This window comes from Oncorhynchus tshawytscha, linkage group LG03, assembly GCF_018296145.1.
Source record: "Oncorhynchus tshawytscha isolate Ot180627B linkage group LG03, Otsh_v2.0, whole genome shotgun sequence".
Classification (NCBI taxonomy): domain Eukaryota; kingdom Metazoa; phylum Chordata; class Actinopteri; order Salmoniformes; family Salmonidae; genus Oncorhynchus; species Oncorhynchus tshawytscha.
In genome coordinates this window covers 1,720,291-1,741,048 of record NC_056431.1, presented here as the reverse complement: position 1 = coordinate 1,741,048, position 20,758 = coordinate 1,720,291, and the positions used below count along the sequence as shown (strand labels likewise).

Here is a 20,758-nt window from a genome sequence, read left to right as displayed (position 1 = left end):
AGTGGCAAACCTTAGATTATGATCATTTATGTTGAGGACTGCCTGTCTAAATGTAGGTAATAGGGTGTTATTTGGCATACAGCCTGTCTGGTTTATTTCACTAGAACCTCATTGACATGTTAGTCATTTAGCAGACACTCTGATCCATAGCGACTTACAGGAGCAATTAGGTATAAGTGCCTTGCTCAAGGGCACATCAGCATACTTTTTACCTAGTCAGCTCAGGGATTCAAACCAACAACCTTTTGGTTACTGGCCCAATGCTCTCCAAGGCTACCTTCCATCCCAGTCTGATATTTGAAAGGTAAATAGAAGCGTGTCGACTCCAACCTGCTGCTAAAATTTGCCTGATGCAATTTCCAGTTGAAGTCGGAAGTTAACATACAGTCATTAAAGTAATTAACTCGTTTTTCAACCACTCCACAAATTTCTTGTTAAAAGTCGGTTAGGACATCTACTGTGTGCATGACACAAGTAACTTTTCCAACAATTATTTACAGATTATTTCACTTATCATTCATTGTATCACAACTCCAGTGGGTCAGAAGTTTACATACACTAAGTTGACTGTGCCTTTAAACAGCTTGGAAAATTACGGAAAATGATGTCATGGCTTTAGAAGCTTCTGATAGGCTAATTGACATCATTTGAGTCAATTGGAGGTGTATCTATTGATGGATTTCAAGGCCTACCATCAAACTCAGTGTCTCTTTGCTTGACATCATGGGAAAATCAAAAGAAATCAGCCAAGATTATATATTATATTATATATATATTATATATATTTTTTTTTTTGCTACATAGGTGTCTCTGTCCCACCTGCCCTGAATGACGGGTCGCCACTTTGAAAGTCCTTTGAGAATTGCATGTGAACACATTACATCATGTACATACAAGTTTAGTGAAGGTAGAGCAGGATGTACTAGATAACAGAGTTATGGACTTCATTATGATTCAATGAACTGTCTTGAGGTCCTTTCTATAACTTCACAAAGTTCTCATGTTTGTTCAGTCTTTACAGGGACAATGGAGGATTACTGTGTCTTCAATGTTGCATGTCCTTTTAGGATTTCCTTTACTAATTACTGAGGCAATGCAGATGTGTTTGTTGTTGTTGATTGCTTGGTCAGGTTACACAAAACACACACACAAACTGACCAATCGTTCAAGACGTTCTCAGTTATATGCCCAATCAAATACTTCTCAGCCATAGTCTATACTGTTCACTGAGCAATAACATCCTTACTTCAATAGTGAAAATCTGAAGGACGTTGCAAATATCCATTTCTGAATATCTGTTGCTTTGTTAACGTTCTCAGTACAAAACATGAAGCAAATCCAATCAGTGAACATTTTCTCATCAGTTTCACAAAACGGTTATGAATCAAATCAAATCAAATTGTATTTGTCACATGCTTCATAAACAACAGGTGTAGACTAACAGGTAAATGCTTACCGGCCCTTCCAACAATGCTGGGAATAAAAAAATATAGAAATAATAGAACAATAATAAATACACAATGATTAACGATAACTTCACTATATACACGGGGTACCAGTACTGAGTGGATGTGCAGGGGTACGACGTAATTGAGGTAGATATTTACATATAAGTGGGGATAAAGTGGATAGATAATAAACAGTAACGGAGGCATATGTGATGAGTCAAAAATGGTCAACACACATATTATGGGTACTATTGGTTACCTGTTTAATAACTAACTATTTAGCAGTCTCATGGCCTGGGGGTAGAAGCTGTTCAGGGTCATGTTGGTTCATCTATAAGCCACAGTGTGTTTGCTTGAAGTGAACTTCTTGATGTCTGTTTTGAAAGGCTTTCCATTACGCTACAAATAGACTGCACTGCCAGAGCACCTTTACTTCAATGTATCTCCTTCTCTCTTAATGTATTATTTATTTTACCCACTAAGTTGACTGAGAGCACATTCTCAATTACAGCAATGACCTGGGGAATAGTTGCAGGGATGAATGAGCCAATTGTAAGCTGGGGGTGATTAGGTGACCTTGATGGCAAGTTTGGGAATTTAGCCAGGACACCAGTGTCATGACGTTGACCTGGGGGATAGGTTTATGACAGTCATAAATACCTCTTCCCCCCTTTTCCCTTCTCTAACCTACTGAGGTTACATTTTTTTTAAACTTGGTTAACATAGAGATTCTGGGAACATCAGTATGTTGGGGGAAATGAACTATATTCTGCTAATCCGAACAATTGAACATATGCGGTGGTACTTAATGAATATGATGTCAGTTCGGTTGTCATCTGAGACATTCTCATCAATGATAAGATGACATAAACTCTACAGTGGAAAGTCTACACATCAGAGTTATCAGATTCACATGGAATTGTTGTTCAATTTAAATGTTTGAATATGAAATTATTTGTGATGGGATAAAATGTGATTTTAGCTTCTAAAATGTGAGATTTGGATTTTCATAAGAAAATGCTCAATCAGTGGCCCTCCCCTGTGAAGGGACAAGGGCTATAGAACTTCACACACACTCCTCTTCTCCCTTCCTATATAAAGCCTTGACGACAACATAACTTTCTGTTCCAATGAGGTAGGTTGACGATCCTATGTCAGAATGGTTCAGATAAAACTACAGAACGAAGCCAACATCAGCATGAGCTTTGGTTGCGAATGGTATGAACTTTGAACTCTTATTCACGACAGAAGTGATACCTCCTAGCCGTTGAGTTAGCGACCACAGCTGCAAATGCAGGTTAGGAAGGAACAGACAGAGTATCCCATCTACCACACAACAACCTTACTACAACTTATCCAAGTGACCACCAGAGACATTTTTCAAAGGACAGAGGACTCGGTTTGGCAACACGGTCTTCCATCTACCACCAACCTACTGAAGCGCAGCTCAGAGTAAATATTTATTGTATTTTCCTTTTCCAAATGGGCGGTAATTTAGAATGCATAAGATACTGTATTTACGATAGCACAGCTTCGCCTTTGTTCCTCAGTCTTCCCGCTCTTTCACTCAACCCAGCCCCTTTTCCTTTGTGTAACAAGCTGTGATGTCTGTTCCGCCCGCTAGGGACGTTTTCCTATGACGTAAAGAATTATCCAGGTATAATTCATTCTTTGTATATGTAATTCTGTGTGATTAGTTAGGTATTTAGTAAATAAATAATTAAACCCAATTTTGTATTGCTGATTCAACTTGTTAGCCAGGGTTCTTGCAAACCAAGAATTTACAACTTTCAGATGAGACTGAAGTAAGATGAAGATTAATGTTGACTGCTATGGATGTAAAATAATTACTAGTTCTTTAAGAGTTTATTCGGAAGATAACAGCTCTATAAATATTATTTTGTGGTGCCCGTCTCTAGTTAATACAATTTACATGATTAGCTCAATCAGGTGATATTAATTAGAGATAAATTATTTTATAGAATAGCATGATTTAGCAATTAATCCGGCATAGCCAAAGACACGACACCAGGGTTAACACCCCTACTCTTACAATTTATGCCATGGGATCTTTAGTGACCACAGAGTCAGGACACCCGTTAAACATCCCATCCGAAAGACAGCACCCTGGGATATTTGTTTAGACCAGAGGAAAGGGTGCCTGCTACAATCACTCCAACACCACTTCCAGCAACATCTGGTCTCCCATCCAGGATCAACCCTGCTTAGCTTCAAAAGCAAGCCAGTAGTAGGATGCAAGGTGGTATATGCTGCTGTCTAATATAAGCAGGGGTCGAGGTTTTATTAACTGAACTCAGAACTGTGGCAAACCTGAGATTATGAGAATTCCTTTATGTGTAGAATTGAAGCTAGACACAAACTTAAATCACCTCAAAGAACTCTTTCTCTCTATATATCATCTCTTTTCTCTCTTTCTTTCCAATTTCATCCCCTTTAAATGTAACAGTTTGATACTGAACATCCCATTTCCTGAATTCTGATTGGTCGACTTTACATGCCAGTCAGTTTGTGATTTTCATATGCTCAGAGGTCTCTCTCTCTCTCTCTCTCTCTCTCTCTCTCTCTCTCTCTCTCTCCCTCTCTCTCTCTCTCTCTCTCTCTGTCTCTCTCTCTCTCTCTCTCTCTCTCTCTCTCTCTCTCTCTCTCACTCCTCTCCAGATGATTTCTCACAACTGAGAATCCATTCATCCTGAGTGTTCAGCATCTCTCTCAGGATAGAGAGCTGAATCGCTGTCTCATGCTGCCTTCGTCTCCTCTTACAACTGAAAGAGCATGCAATTGGATTAGAGACCTTCCTCTTTAGAACAGAAACACTATCTGAAGATGGCTTACATCTGGGGACATTAAGGCAATAGCTCTCCACCAAATCAAAGTCTGTCAGATTTTCCACATCAACAGTGATCTAAAGTCAAGCTGTGTCTGTATTCCATGGCATCTGTTGTGTAAATAAATTCAGCAATATGCATTATGGGAAATCTGCAGACCTCCAACACAGACAAATGGGGAAGATTGGCACCATCTATCTCCTGTTTATTAGATGGTGAAACTTTGATGGAGAAAGTTGGACATGAAATACTATAGGGAGTGAGGGTGAACAGAGCAAAGGGAGGAAGTGGAAGAGAGAGGACAGAGGTATTGAAGGAGAAAACACATAGATTGATGGATTGTGGTGGAGGATGGGGGAAGAGAGAGGGTGGGATGGGGTAGATACTGGATTTGGGAAAAGTGAGAGATAAAAGAAGGGCTGAGGGAAAAAGGTTGGCAAATAATGAAAAAGTGGGGTGAGGGGGAGAGATTGGGGGAGAGTGAGATGAGGAGGGTCCTCTCACACACATTGTATTTGTAATTGACAACACACTCACTCTCTCTCTTTTAAAATAAAATACGTCTAATCTTTTTTTTTAAACACAGGAACAATGAAAGTTTACCAAACTTGATTAAAAAAGTTCACCACTGACTACACTGCCTTAACCAGGACATGCTACGTGAATTGAACCCTAGGAATGTGAAATGGAAATCAGTGTCTAGTCTGCTACGCCCTCTGCTGGGATCATACTGGTTAGACTGGTCCAACTCTTCTGTAACACCTGACACTCTGGGATTGGAGAATAGACCACACTACTCTGTGGGAGTAATCTGACCATATCTGGGAATACCTGGAACTGTGGCTGGTGGTTTGCTTCTCAGATTGAGTTGGGAGGGATGTGAGGGAGGGAGGTTTCTATCCCCCCTTCCTATATTGTTTTGGCATGGGGACTCTCGCACCCCACCCCACCCCTTCCCCCTGTACCCCTGTCCCCCTTCTTCAGTCTTAAAAGGCAATCAAAAGGATTCTTGGGATCCATCGGCTGATTGCTGGATGCTCCTGACCAACCAGGTGTTATTTAGACTGTCTGCTGAGTACTTAACCAAGTGATGCCCTCCACCAATGAGGAGAGGCTTAAGGCTGGTGTTAATTTGAATAGATGTTTTTGTTTTAGCGCAGTTAAGACTCTGCTTTAGGTGTTTCAGAAAAATATTTACGTCTTGTAGAGGTACAGGCAGTACAAGTCAAAGGTATAGACACACCTACTCATTCAAGGGTTTTTCTTTTTACTATGTTTTACATTGTAGAATAATAGTGAAGACATCAAAACTATGAAATAACACATGGAATCATGTAGTAACCAAAAAAGTGTTAAACAAATGAAAATATATTTTAGATTTTACATTCTTCAGTGTAGCCTACCTTTGCCTTGATGACAGCTTTGCACACTCTTGGCATTCTCTCAACCAGCTTCACCTGGAATGCTTTTCCAACAGTCTTGAAGGAGTTCCCACATATGCTGAGCAATTGTTGGCTGCTTTTCCTTCACTCTGCAGTCCAACTCATCCCAAACCATCTCAATTGGGTTGAAGTTTGGTGATTATGGAGGCCAGGTCATCTGATGCAGCACTCCATCACTATCCTTCTTGGTCAAATAGCCCTTACACAGCCTAGAGGGTCATTGTCCTGTTGAAAATGAAATTATAGTCCCACTAAGCGCAAACTAGATGGGAAGGTGTATCTCCGCAGAATGCTGTGGTAGCCATGCTGGTTATGTGTGACTTCATTTCTAAATAATTCAGACAGTGTCACCAGCAAAGCACCCCCACTCCATCACACCTCCTCCTCCATGCTTCACGGTGGGAACCACACATGCAGAGATAATTGGTTCATCTACTCTGCGTCTCACAATAACACTTCGGTTGGAACCAAACATCTCAAATTTGGACTCATCAGACCAAAGGACAGATTTCCACCGGTTGAATGTCCATTGCTCGTGTTTCTTGGATAAAGCAAGTCTCTTCTTCATATTCGTGCCCTTTTGTAGCGGTTTCTTTGCAGCAATTCAACCATGAAGGCCTGATTCACACAGTCTCCTCTGAACAGTTGATGTTGAGATGTGTCTGTTACATTAACTCTGTGAAGCATTTATTTGGGCTGCAATTTCTGAGGTGCAGTTAACTCTAATGAACTGGGTCTTCCTTTCCTGTTTTTTTACAAATGTTTACAGGTGTAGATGAACTCAGTGTGGCTATGCTTGTAGTTCTACCAACAATAACTGAAGCTCTTTATTACAGGTTACCCTGTATTTTTAAGTTATAAAACATATATTATTTTATAATTTGTTCATTAAACAAATAGCATAAATGAATTCAATGTTATTATCAATGCAATTTAAATGCATTACTTTTATTTTTATTGTGTAATATGGTTATTATCTGTTTGTTAGATATATGACATTTATGAATTTATTACTTCAATATAATTTTCCAATCACAAAAGTCATATCAAGAAACACTAAAGTGCCTTTTGTTGAGGAAGAATCAGAATAAGTTGGGTAACATAGATAATTAAGATGTCTTATCTGCATAATATGCTTATGTGATATACTTATTAGAATGTATCCCTTTGGACTCTGGTGTTGGCAGTTGCACTTCTTCCCTCAGCTGGGGCTCAGTCACCTGGGGCCCAGAGAGGGAGAGGTCAGGCTTGTCTTTCACATGTCCCTGGTGCTATGCAGAATATCAGAAAGGGAAGAGGACGGAGGGAACATTGTCTTCATATGTGAATGTGTCTTTACCTATTCTTAAACCATGTGAAGGGATGGTGTGATTAATGGGGAACCAATTACTTGTCTCCACAATGTCTGTGCTCCAGTCACTCTCTCCTTTGGCGTTGGGGGAGATAAGGTTTGAGACAACAGATGTGTGTGGTAGTGTCTGGAACCATTGTATGTCATCTCTGATGTTGCACTTATCCTGGGATAGTGTATGACCTAGAAGCTCACTCCCCTTAGTGAGCTTGTCCAGGAGTGGGGTCAAAAAGTTTTTTTTACTTGAGATGGGAGTATCTGGAGTTGACAATTGATTTCTGCCATTGGATGAGTTGGTGTTTTTGTGCTATGAAGTACCAGGAACGAGATCGGAGCCTCGTCTTAGGGGCCAAACTGAATGATAAGAACAGAATTTATAGCGAATGCTATCTGACTACAGAATACTCCTTTCTCATTTAAAAAGTCTCTCCTTGTGACCTGTTCCAAACATCTGTGGTTTGTTATGTAGACTAGGGGTGGATCTTTGCCATAAAAGATCTGAGTAGCCTTTGTGTTGTGGCTCTCAACGAATCATCTGAGGGTGATTCGTCGACCAGCCATTGCTATTGCAAAGCTCTCACTTATAAAGATTCAGTTTAAGTATAACTCTGACTTATGTGATAAGTTTGTCTCTCCTCATTTGATAATACAGAAATTAACATCCACAATTTACAGTAGAAGTGTGTTACAAATATCACAAACCTAACAAATATAAACTCGCAAAAAAAAAAAAAGAAAAGTCCCTTTTTTAGGACCCTGTCTTTCAAAGATAATTCATAAAAATCCTAACAGATCTTCATTGTAAAGGGTTTATTACACGGTTTACACGTGCCTTAGGCATGCTGCAAGGAGGCATGAGGACTGCAGATGTGGCCAGGGCAATAAATTGCAATGTCCGTACTGTGAGACGCCTAACACAGCGCTACAGGAAGATAGGACGGACAGCTGATCGTCCTTGCAGTGGCAGACCACGTGTAACAACACCTGCACAGGATCGGTACATCCGATCATCACACCTGTGGGACAGGTACAGGATGGCCACAACAACTGCCCGAGTTACACCAGGAACGCACAATCCCTCCATCAGTGCTCAGACTTTCCGCAATAGGCTGAGAGAGGCTGGATTGAGGGCTTGTAGGCCTGTTGTAAATCAAATCAAATCAAATTTATTTATATAGCCCTTCGTACATCAGCTGATATCTCAAAGTGCTGTACAGAAACCCAGCCTAAAACCCCAAACAGCAAGCAATGCAGGTGTAGAAGCACGGTGGCTAGGAAAAACTCCCTAGAAAGGCCAAAACCTAGGAAGAAACCTAGAGAGGAACCAGGCTATGTGGGGTGGCCAGTCCTCTTCTGGCTGTGCCGGGTGGAGATTATAACAGAACATGGCCAAGATGTTCAAATGTTCATAAATGACCAGCATGGTCGAATAATAATAAGGCAGAACAGTTGAAACTGGAGCAGCAGCACAGTCAGGTGGAAGTTGAAACTGGAGCAGCAGCATGGCCAGGTGGACTGGGGACAGCAAGGAGTCATCATGTCAGGTAGTCCTGGGGCATGGTCCTAGGGCTCAGGTCAGTTGAAACTGGAACAGCAGCATGGCCAGGTGGACTGGGGACAGCAAGGAGTCATCATGTCAGGTAGTCCTGGGGCATGGTCCTAGGGCTCAGGTCCTCCGAGAGAGAGAAAGAAAGAGAGAAGGAGAGAATTAGAGAACGCACACTTAGATTCACACAGGACACCGAATAGGACAGGAGAAGTACTCCAGATATAACAAACTGACCCCAGCCCCGACACATAAACTACTGCAGCATAAATACTGGAGGCTGAGACAGGAGGGGTCAGGAGACACTGTGGCCCCATCCGAGGACACCCCAGGACAGGGCCAAACAGGAAGGATATAACCCCACCCACTTTGCCAAAGCACAGCCCCCACACCACTAGAGGGATATCTTCAACCACCAACTTACCATCCTGAGACAAGGCTGAGTATAGCCCACAAAGATCTCCGCCATGGCACAACCCAAGGGGGGGGGGCGCCAACCCAGACAGGATGACCACAACAGTGAATCAACCCACTCAGGTGACGCACCCCCTCCAGGGACGGCATGAGAGAGCCCCAGTAAGCCAGTGACCCAGCCCCTGTAATAGGGTTAGAGGCAGAGAATCCCAGTGGAAAGAGGGGAACCGGCCAGGCAGAGACAGCAAGGGCGGTTCGTTGCTCCAGAGCCTTTCCGTTCACCTTCCCACTCCTGGGCCAGACTACACTCAATCATATGACCCACTGAAGAGATGAGTCTTCAGTAAAGACTTAAAGGTTGAGACCGAGTTTGCGTCTCTGACATGGGTAGGCAGACCGTTCCATAAAAATGGAGCTCTATAGGAGAAAGCCCTGCCTCCAGCTGTTTGCTTAGAAATTCTAGGGACAATTAGGAGGCCTGCGTCTTGTGACCGTAGCGTACGTGTAGGTATGTACGGCAGGACCAAATCAGAGAGATAGGTAGGAGCAAGCCAATGTAATGCTTTGTAGGTTAGCAGTAAAACCTTGAAATCAGCCCTTGCTTTGACAGGAAGCCAGTGTAGAGAGGCTAGCACTGGAGTAATATGATCAAATTTTTTGGTTCTAGTCAGGATTCTAGCAGCCATATTTAGCACTAACTGAAGTTTATTTAGTGCTTTATCCGGGTAGCCGGAAAATAGAGCATTGCAGTAGTCTAACCTAGAAGTGACAAAAGCATGGATTAATTTTTCTGCATCATTTTTGGACAGAAAGTTTCTGATTTTTGCAATGTTACGTAGATGGAAAAAAGATGTCCTTGAAATGGTCTTGATATGTTCTTCAAAAGAGAGATCAGGGTCCAGAGTAACGCCGAGGTCCTTCACAGTTTTATTTGAGACGACTGTACAACCATTAAGATTAATTGTCAGATTCAACAGAAGATATCTTTGTTTCTTGGGACCTAGAACAAGCATCTCTGTTTTGTCCGAGTTTAATAGTAGAAAGTTTGCAGCCATCCACTTCCTTATGTCTGAAACACATGCTTCTAGCGAGGGCAATTTTGGGGTTTCACCATGTTTCATTGAAATGTACAGCTGTGTGTCATCCGCATAGCAGTGAAAGTTAACATTATGTTTTCGAATAACATCCCCAAGAGGTAAAATATATAGTGAGAACAATAGTGGTCCTAAAACGGAACCTTGAGGAACACCGAAATTTACAGTTGATTTGTCAGAGGACAAACCATTCACAGAGACAAACTGATATCTTTCCGACAGATAAGATCTAAACCAGGCCAGAACATGTCCGTGTAGACCAATTTGGGTTTCCAATCTCTCCAAAAGAATGTGGTGATCGATGGTATCAAAAGCGGCACTAAGGTCTAGGAGCACGAGGACAGATGCAGAGCCTCGGTCCGATGCCATTAAAATGTCATTGTAAGGCCTCTTCACCAGACATCACTGGCAACAACGTCGCCTATGGGCACAAACCCACCGTCACTGGACCAGACAGGACTGGTAAAAAGTGCTCTTCATTGATTTGTTGCGGTTTTGTCTCACCAGGGGTGATGGTCGGATTTTTGTTTATCGTCGAAGAAATGTGGTTACACCGAGGCCTGTACTCTGGAGCGGGATCTACTTGGAAGTGGAGGGTCCGTCATGGTCTGGGGCGGTGTGTCACAGCATCATCGGACTGAGCTTGTTGTCATTGCAGGCAATCTCAACGCTGTGCGTTACAAGGAAGACATCCTCCTCCCTCATGTGGTACCCTTCCTGCAGGCTCATCCTGACGTGACCCTTCAGCAAGACAATGCCACCACTCATACTGCTTGTTCTGTGCGTGATTTCCTGCAAGACAGGAATGTCAGTGTTTTGTCATGGCCAGCGAAGAGCCTGGATCTCAATCCCATTGAACACATCTGAGACCTGTTGGATCGGAGGGTGAGGGCAGGTGCCCTGGTGGAAGAGTGGGGTAACATCTCACGGCAAGAACTGGCCATATCTGAACTGCAGTACTAAATGCAGCTGGTGGCCACACCACATACTGAGTGTATTTTTGATTTTGACCCCCCCTTTGTTCAGGGACACATTATTCCATTTCTGTTAGTCACATGTCTGTGGAACTTGTTCAGTTTATGTCTCAGTTGTTGAATCTTGTTATGTTCATACAAATATTTACACGTTAAGTTTGCTGAAAATAAATTCAGTTGACAGTGAGACGACATTTCTTTTTTTGCTGAGTTTACATGTTTTATTTTCAAAAGTGAGAGATTTAACTGAAATTATTATCAATTTAATACCACAAAAACGAGTGTATATTTAATTAAATGTATAATTCTGATTAGTTTCTTACCTTAATCCAACATCATTAATCATTCTTAAATACAGGCTTTTCTGGGCTGTAGTTTTTCCCACATTCTAATGTTGTCTTTGGTCAAAGCATTTAGAAAAACAATGTTTTCTTTCAGAATAAATATGTTGACTATTAGTTATGCCTGTAAGTACTTACTCAGAGAGATGAGTTTGTAGTATTACTTTACACACACTTTTGGATATCAATATGCCTTAAATGACAGTTACATCATGTTTGTTAGTCTACACAGGTTATTCAGGAATGTTATGATTATTACAGGGGTTTAAACACTGATGTCTGGAACCTTGTTGTCTGGTGCTCCCAGATTTAGAGTTTATTACAATCAGTTCATAGGAAAAAAAGATTTGTCGTTTAGTTTTATGTTTTGTCTGTTTTGTTTTCATATTTTAGTTAAAAATGTAGCATTTTTCTATGAAGAGCGAACTGCAATCTGAGACCTTTTTTGTACGGTGACGACAAAATTAAGATGATTGCAATAAAACTGTTGAATTTTCTTTTATTCGCTATTTGTGAATTTTCCTGGTTTATTTGTCTTCATTTTTGTATTTTGTTTTACAACAGGAAGTCCTACTATCAAGACAATATACACACGCAAATCCACACCTTTATTGATGGACTACAGATGTATTATACACAATGCTCAGGAGTATCTTCATAATGACACCTCAGACTTCAGATGACCCTGTGGTTTGAAAGTCCTTGTAACCTGAGAAACCCAATGGAATATTGAGTTGAGGTTATATTTATTTATAGTCGACAGAACCCTGATAATGCTGAGACATTGAATACTCCTGGGAACACTTCTCTTACATACGTTATAGCTCATACAGCGATACAGTGTAATATTTACATTTACATACAATAAATACATGTATATTTATATACAGTGACTTCAGAAAGTATTCATACCCCTTGACTTATTCCACATTTGTTGTTACAGCCTGAATGTAAAATTGATTCAATATCATTTGTCACCATCTACACAAAAACATAATGACAAAGTGAAAACATGTTTGTATACCTTTTTGGAAACGTATTGAAAATAAAATACATACATTTCTAATTTACTTAAGTATTCACACCCCTGAGTTAATACTTTGTAGAAACACCTTTTGGCAGCGATTACAGCTGTGAGTCTTTCTGGGTAAGTCTCTAAGAGGTTTCAAGTCTCTAAGAGGGTAAGTCTCTAAGAGGTTGCCACACCTGGATTGTGCAACATTTGTCCATTATTCTATGCAAAATTCTTCAAGCTCTGTCAAATTGGTTGTTGATCATTGCTAAACAACCATTTTCAGGTTTTGAAATAGATGTTAAAGTAGATTGAAGTCAAAAGTATATCTCGGCCTCAGGAGCTGTTTGCTGTGTTCTTGGTAAACAACTCCAGTGTAGATTTGGCCTTGTGTTTTAGGTTATTGTCTGGCTGAAAGGTGAATTCATCTCCCTGTGTCTGGTGGAAAACAGAATGAACCAGGTTTTCCTCTGGGATTTTGTCTGTGTTTAGCTACATTCCGTTTTGTTTTTATCCTGAAAAACTTGAGTTCATAATAATTACAAGCATATCCATAACATGATGCAGCCATCACTATGCTTGAACATATGGAGGGGGGTACTCAGTAATATGTTGTATGTTTTTGGCAAATCCAATAAGACATTGTATTCATGACAAAAAGTGAATAGCTTTGCCACATTTTTCTGCGGTATTACTTTAGTGCCTTGTTGCAAACAGGATGCATGTTTTGGAATATTTTTTAGTTTATACAGGCTTCCTTCTTGTCCCTCTGTCATTTAGATAAGTATTGTGTAACTGCAATGTTGTTGATCCATCCTCAGTTTTCTCCTATCACAGCCATTCAACTCTGTAACTGTTTTATAGTCACCATTGGCCTGATGGTGAAATCCCTGAGCAGTTTCCTTCCTCTCTGACAACTGAGTTATGAAGGACGCCTGTATCTTTGTAGTGACTGAATGTATTTATACACCGTCCAAAGTGTAATTAGTAACTTCACCATGTTCGAAGGGATATTCAATATCTGCTTTTTTATTTTTACCCATCTACAAATAGGTTCCCTTTGTGAGGCATTGGAAAACCTCCCTGGTCTTTGTGGTTGAATCTGTGTTTGAAATTCACTGCTCGACTGAGGGACCTTACAGATCATTGTATGTGTGGGGTACTGAGGGGAGGTAGTTCAAAAACCATGTTAAACACTATTATTGCACACAGAGTGAGTCCATGAAACGTATTATGTGACTTGTTAAGCAAATGTTTACTCCTGAACTTATTGAGGCTTTCCAATACATTTCAGCTTTTTTTTTTTTTTGTGTAAAAAATATTGTGTGTAGGCCAGTGACCATAAATCTAAAATTAATCCATTTTAAATTCAGGCTGTAACACAACAACATGTGGAACATGTCAAGGGGTGTCAATACTTTCTGAAGGCACTGTAGATTGTAATGTATAGGCTGTTGAGAATCCAGATATCCAATATCCCTGGATATGAAGTGTAATGGCTCCTATTTCATGGTTTATGATCTCACCTGATGAAATGTTAGTTACAGATAATATATGCTATTTAGAACTGGTTCTGGGTTTGACTATAATATATGATCTGTAGGACTGGTCCTGGGTTTGACTATAATATATGATCTTCAGGACTGGTCCTGGGTTTGACTATAATATATGATCTTCAGGACTGGTTCTGGGTTTGACTATAATACATGATCTTTAGGACTGGTTCTGGGTTTGACTATAATACATGATCTTTAGAACTGGTTCTGGGTTTGACTATAATACATGATCTTTAGGACTGGTTCTGGGTTTGACTATAATACATGATCTTTAGGACTGGTTCTGGGTTTGACTATAATATATGATCTTTAGGACTGGTTCTGGGTTTGACTATAATACATGATCTTTAGGACTGGTTCTGGGTTTGACCATAATACATGATCTTTAGGACTGGTTCTGGGTTTGACTATAATACATGATCTTTAGAACTGGTTCTGGGTTTGACCATAATACATGATCTTTAGGTCTGGTTCTGGGTTTGACTATAATATATGATCTTTAGGACTGGTTCTGGGTTTGACTATAATATATGATCTTTAGGACTGGTTCTGGGTTTGACTATAATATATGATCTTTAGGACTGGTTCTGGGTTTGACTATAATATATGATCTTTAGGACTGGTTCTGGGTTTGACTATAATATATGATCTTTAGGACTGGTTCTGGGTTTGACTATAATATATGATCTTCAGGACTGGTTCTGGGTTTGACTATAATATATGATCTTTAGGACTGGTTCTGGGTTTGACTATAATACATGATCTTTAGGACTGGTTCTGGGTTTGACTATAATACATGATCTTTAGGACTGGTTCTGGGTTTGACTATAATACATGATCTTTAGGACTGGTTCTGGGTTTGACTATAATACATGATCTTTAGGACTGGTTCTGGGTTTGACTATAATACATGATCTTTAGGACTGGTTCTGGGTTTGACTATAATACATGATCTTTAGGACTGGTTCTGGGTTTGACTATAATATATGATCTTTAGGACTGGTTCTGGGTTTGACTATAATACATGATCTTTAGGACTGGTTCTGGGTTTGACTATAATACATGATCTTTAGGACTGGTTCTGGGTTTGACTATAATATATGATCTTTAGGACTGGTTCTGGGTTTGACTATAATACATGATCTTTAGGACTGGTTCTGGGTTTGACTATAATATATGATCTTTAGGACTGGTTCTGGGTTTGACTATAATACATGATCTTTAGGACTGGTTCTGGGTTTGACTATAATACATGATCTTTAGGACTGGTTCTGGGTTTGACTATAATATATGATCTTTAGGACTGGTTCTGGGTTTGACTATAATACATGATCTTTAGGACTGGTTCTGGGTTTGACTATAATACATGATCTTTAGGACTGGTTCTGGGTTTGACTATAATACATTATCTTTAGGACTGGTTCTGGGTTTGACTATAATACATGATCTTCAGGACTGGTTCTGGGTTTGACCTTAATTCACTGTTCTGGGTTTGTGGCCTGGTGGCAAAAGCATAGTTTCATCTCTGTGGTAATACTAAGCCCAGAGTCTTCTCTGAATTTACGGAGTACAGCTGTCACAGTTGGCAATTCCTTTTCTTCCATGTGTATCAGACAACACCGTCTGAAGTACCACACACTGGTTATCTTAGTTTTAACATAAATCTTGTATTGTAAATTCTTCAGGCATAAGGCAAGTCGAGTTTGGGTGAGAGGACAGTCATGGTTTAACCGTCTCTTGTCACCTAAAGTATGATCGGCAATTGGAAGCAACTTTGACCAGTTGGTAATGTCACGAGAAAGCACTTCCCTTAAAAATGTGAAGCTAATAGGGTCAGGTGATTTAGGAGATGGTTTAGAACACTTTATGGACAAAAGGACTTCTTCCAAGAAGTTTCTCTTAATCTTGGTTGCGATGTCCAACTTAACAAGATAAGGCAAACTCTGTGACGGTTCACCTCGGTTCTTTTCTTTGATTGAGAACTGAAGGTACATTTGTAGACGACTTTCTAGTATTTTAGCAAATATCGTCCCTTCATTGGCTGTCATTTCTGAAGCTTTGTGTTCTTTATTATATGTCCGCTTTAAGCGTTCGGTTGTTATCAGGTCAGGTTTTGTACCAAGTGTTGGTTGTCCAGAGCCAGTCAGAGATTCTATTGCCATTACTATCTCAGACCCAGATATTTTTCCTGTTCTGTCATTGTATTGATCCTCCGGTAACGTTGTCAGAACCTCTGTATTTCTACATTCTAGTGTGGAGGGAGTGGAACTGTCTGCTTTGGCAGGAAGGTAGAGCTCCAGAATGACTGGTTTGTGATCGGAAACATGTTTTCTTCCTTTTACCTCACAGATATCATGGATTCTACAGCTGTGAGTAATGTTTTGTGTCTGCATGAATCTTGTCACAAAGAACATGTCTAACCTAGATCCAGACTCTGAGGTTTTAGTATTTTTAGAGTAAGTGAATTGTTTTAAATTAGGGTTCTGTAATCTCCATATGTCCACTAGCTTCAGAGAGGAGGTGAATTCTTGAAGATAACCTCTAAATGTGTTGTGCTGATGATTATCTAACGTGGAGCTCCTGTCACTTTTAGGGTCTAGCACTGTGTTGAGTAGATCCTGATAAGGGTTGACTCATATCGTCCTCTGTCTCTGATGATGATTCCGATGAATTCATTTATATTGTTGAGTGTTTTATGAGTGATGGTTGAGGTTGGACTTGCTCTTTGTCAGATCACTGATGTAGGTTGTTCAACACCCTCTGGACAACATTACGAAAGGAAAACGTTGAACGAAATCATGGGATGAGAATGTGGTGATGTCATGTTGACATGCTGTTGAGTCGATCGAGCCATATAGTTATCCAGTAGATTGTATGAAAACCTTCCTCCAACGCTCTTGTTTAAACAAACAAATGGAGTAGATAAAGACAGAGCAACACAGTTAATTGATACTCAGCAGCTAAATCAGAATGTATAATTCAATTTACCATTAAATACAGTTTACAAATGTACAGTAAGCTAGCCTTCTCTGGAAAAGAGGCCAGTATTTTTTTATTTAGTGTTGAAAATAATTGAATGTGTAATATCCATGTTTTCAAATGGGTAACATCAACATTTAAGCAAATATTTGTATTTCTATATATTCACTGAAACATGTTAAATGAAATCCACAAATCTCTCTCTCTCTCTCTCTCTCCCCTTCTCTCTCTCCCCCCTTCTCTCTCTCTCTCCCCCTTCTCTCTCTCTCCCCCTTCTATCCCTCCCCCTTGTCTCTATCTCCCCCTTGTCTCTCTCTCTCCCCCGTTCTCTCTCTCTCCCCCTTCTCTCTCTCTCCCCCTTCTCTCTCTCTCCCCCTTCTATCTCTCCCCCTTGTCTCTCTCTCCCCCTTGTCTCTCTCTCCCCCTTCTCTCTCTCTCCCCCTTCTCTATCTCTCCCCCTTCTCTCTCTCTCCCCCTTCTCTCTCTCCTTCTCTCTCTCCCCCCCTTCAATCTCTCCCCCCTGTCTCTCTCTCTCCCCCTTGTCTCTCTCTCCCCCTTCTCTCTCTCTCCCCCTTCTCTATCTCCCCCTTCCTCTCTCTCTCTCTCCCCCTTTCTCTCTCTCCCCCTTGTCTCTCTCTCCCCGTTCTCTCTCTCTCCCCTTCTCTCTCTCCCCCTTCTCTCTCTCTCCCCCTTCTCTCTCTCCCCCTTGTCTCTCTCTCCCCCTTCTCTCTCTCTCCCCCTTCTCTCTCTCTCCCCCTTCTCTCTCTCTCCCCCTTCTCTCTCTCTCCCCCTTCTCTCTCTCTCCCCCCTTCTATCTCTCCCCCCCCCTTGTCTCTCTCTCTCTCCCCCTTGTCTCTCTCTCCCCCTTCTCTCTCTCTCCCCCCTTCTCTCTCTCTCTCTCTCTCCCCCTTCTCTCTCTCTCCCCCCCCCTCTCTCTCTCTCTCTCCCCCCCCCCTTCTCTCTCCCCCTTCTCTCTCTCCCCCTTCTCTCTCTCTCCCCCTTCTATCTCCCTTGTCTCTCTCTCCCCCCTCTCTCTCTCCCCTTCTCTCTCTCCCTTCTCTCTCTCTCCCCCTTCTATCTCCCCCTTGTCTCTCTCTCCCCCTTGTCTCTCTCTCTCCCCCTTCTCTCTCTCCCCCTTCTCTCTCTCTCCCCCCTTCTCTCTCTCCCCCTTGTCTCTCTCTCCCCCTTCTCTCTCTCTCTCTCCCCCTTCTCTCTCTCCCCCTTGTCTCTCTCTCCCCCTTCTCTCTCTCTCCCCCTTCTCTCTCTCTCCCCCTTCTCTCTCTCTCCCCCTTCTCTCTCTCTCCCCCTTCTCTCTCTCTCCCCCTTCTCTCTCTCCCCCCTCTCTCTCTCTCTCTCTCTCCCCCTTCTCTCTCTCTCCCCCTTCTCTCTCTCCCCCTTCTCTCTCTCCCCCCTCTCTCTCTCCCCCTTCTCTCTCTCTCCCCCTTCTCTCTCTCCCCCTCTCTCTCTCCCCCCCTCTCTCTCCCCCTCTCTCTCTCCCCCCTCTCTCTCTCCCCCCCTCTCTCTCCCCCTCTCTCCCCCTTCTCTCTCCCCCCTCTCTCTCTCTCTCCCCCTTCTCTCTCTCCCCCTTCTCTCTCTCCCCCTTCTCTCTCTCCCCCCTTCTCTCTCCCCCTTCTCTCTCTCCCCCCTCTCTCTCTCCCCCTTCTCTCTCCCCCTTCTCTCTCTCTCCCCCTCTCTCTCTCTCTCTCCCCTTCCTCTCTCCCCCCTTCTCTCTCCCCCCTTCTCTCTCTCCCCCTTCTCTCTCTCCCCCTTCTCTCTCTCCCCCTTCTCTCTCTCCCCCTCTCTCTCTCTCCCCCTTCTCTCTCTCTCCCCCTTCTCTCTCCCCCTTCTCTCTCTCTCCCCCTTCTCTCTCTCCCCCTTCTCTCTCTCTCCCCCTTCTCTCTCCCCCCTTCTCTCTCTCCCCCTCTCTCCTCTCTCCCCCTTCTCTCTCTCCCCCTTCTCTCTCTCCCCCCCTCTCTCTCTCCCCCTCTCTCTCTCCCCCTTCTCTCTCTCCCCCTTCTCTCTCTCCCCCTTCTCTCTCTCCCCCCTTCTCTCTCTCCCCCTTCTCTCTCTCCCCCCTTCTTCTAACATGTTTCTCTCTCTCCCCCTTCTCTTTCTCTCAGTAAGACCATACTGTCTTTAACATGTTTTGATAACCTTTCTTCATTTCTACAGAATAGTAACAAAATAACACTTGTGATTTGTCTTTAATCTCCAAATGCATAGAACAATATTTTTTTAAACCCATTGTAACTGTTTGGTCAAAAACTCTATAATACATTATAAATATGATTGTAAAGTATATGTGCCTTTCCCTAAATAGCCTATTTCTCTAACCCAGTGAAGGACTCACCTGAGTTGTTGATCCAGGTGTCCTCCCTGCCGTGCTGTATGACCCGTGATACCCAGTGAAGGACTCACCTGAGTTGTTGATCCAGGTGTCCTCCCTGCCGTGCTGTATGACCTGTGATACCCAGTGAAGGACTCACCTGAGTTGTTGATCCAGGTGTCCTCCCTGCCGTGCTGTATGACCCGTGATACCCAGTGAAGGACTCACCTGAGTTGTTGATCCAGGTGTCCTCCCTGCCGTGCTGTATGACCCGTGATACCCAGTGAAGGACTCACCTGAGTTGTTGATCCAGGTGTCCTCCCTGCCGTGTTGTATGACCCGTGATACCCAGTGAAGGACTCACCTGAGTTGTTGATCCAGGTGTCCTCCCTGCCGTGCTGTATGACCCGTGATACCCAGTGAAGGACTCACCTGAGTTGTTGATCCAGGTGTCCTCCCTGCCGTGCTGTATGACCCGTGATACCCAGTGAAGGACTCACCTGAGTTGTTGATCCAGGTGTCCTCCCTGCCGTGCTGTATGACCCGTGATACCCAGTGAAGGACTCACCTGAGTTGTTGATCCAGGTGTCCTCCCTGCCGTGCTGTATGACCCGTGATACCCAGTGAAGGACTCACCTGAGTTGTTGATCCAGGTGTCCTCCCTGCCGTGCTGTATGACCCGTGATACCCAGTGAAGGACTCACCTGAGTTGTTGATCCAGGTGTCCTCCCTGCCGTGCAGTATGACCCGTGATACTCAGGTGAGTCTCTTTAAATATGGAAGGTTGTGTGCAACCATATAAACATCTACACCCACTTCTGTGTCATCAGATACTTTGTATTGTTAACTGTTAAAGCTCCATTATAGTCATTTGTATGTCTTTGTTGCAACTTACATGCTTAATGGGCAGACAGGTATGTCGTAGTGTTTTTAGTTTAGTTTGTTTCCTGAGAAAATGGCAAGACATTCTTTGAACACAAGTTCAGTGATATTTGTATTCAATTAATTGTATAGATGTGGATAAAGTGTCATACATGTTACAAACACATACAGGCATTATACAGGCATTACTGATTAATTTATGATTCATAAATTAACCTTTTCATGTGCACACTTAAGGACAAATTACATTATTTTCCTACAATTTCAGTGATGGCAGAGCAGAATGTACTAGATAACTGGGTTATTCTTTTACTAGGATTTCCATCAGCTGTTACCATCAGCAGCTACTCTTCCTTGAAGCAACAATTAAGAAATGCAATCAAGAGGATTCAATTTGTCTCTCTATTTGACTTTCCGTTGTGTAATATGTAATGTATAAATGCTCCGTTCTTTGTTTTGAGGGGGTGGGGCGTTTTCAGATGTTCTTATTTTTATCTTGCTTTCAAAGGTAAGGAATGTCTTGTGAGAGTTGCGTGCGAGCACTTGG

General features: G+C 42.2%; 1 protein-coding gene across 2 annotated transcripts; it reads right to left on the bottom strand.

The window, feature by feature from the left end:
* Positions 1 to 13,967: 13,967 nt before the first annotated feature.
* Positions 13,968 to 20,535, bottom strand: LOC121841080. Of its 2 annotated transcripts, none has more exons than XM_042307282.1 (2): positions 20,034 to 20,535; positions 13,968 to 16,920 (listed from the first exon to the last, which is right to left on the bottom strand). In XM_042307282.1, the coding sequence occupies exon 2, from the start codon at positions 16,436 to 16,438 to the stop codon at positions 15,503 to 15,505; it is 936 nt and encodes a 311-aa protein (XP_042163216.1). In that variant the 5' UTR covers positions 16,439 to 16,920; positions 20,034 to 20,535; the 3' UTR covers positions 13,968 to 15,502. The 2 variants fall into 2 exon arrangements, with proteins under 2 accessions (XP_042163216.1, XP_042163212.1); XM_042307278.1 differs by lacking the exon at positions 20,034 to 20,535 and adding an exon at positions 19,354 to 19,471.
* Positions 20,536 to 20,758: the final 223 nt, after the last annotated feature.

Coding starts and splice junctions, on each gene's coding strand:
- LOC121841080 (XM_042307282.1), bottom strand. CDS start 16,438: ATGTTCTTTGTGACAAGATTCATGCAGACACAAAACATTACTCACAGC.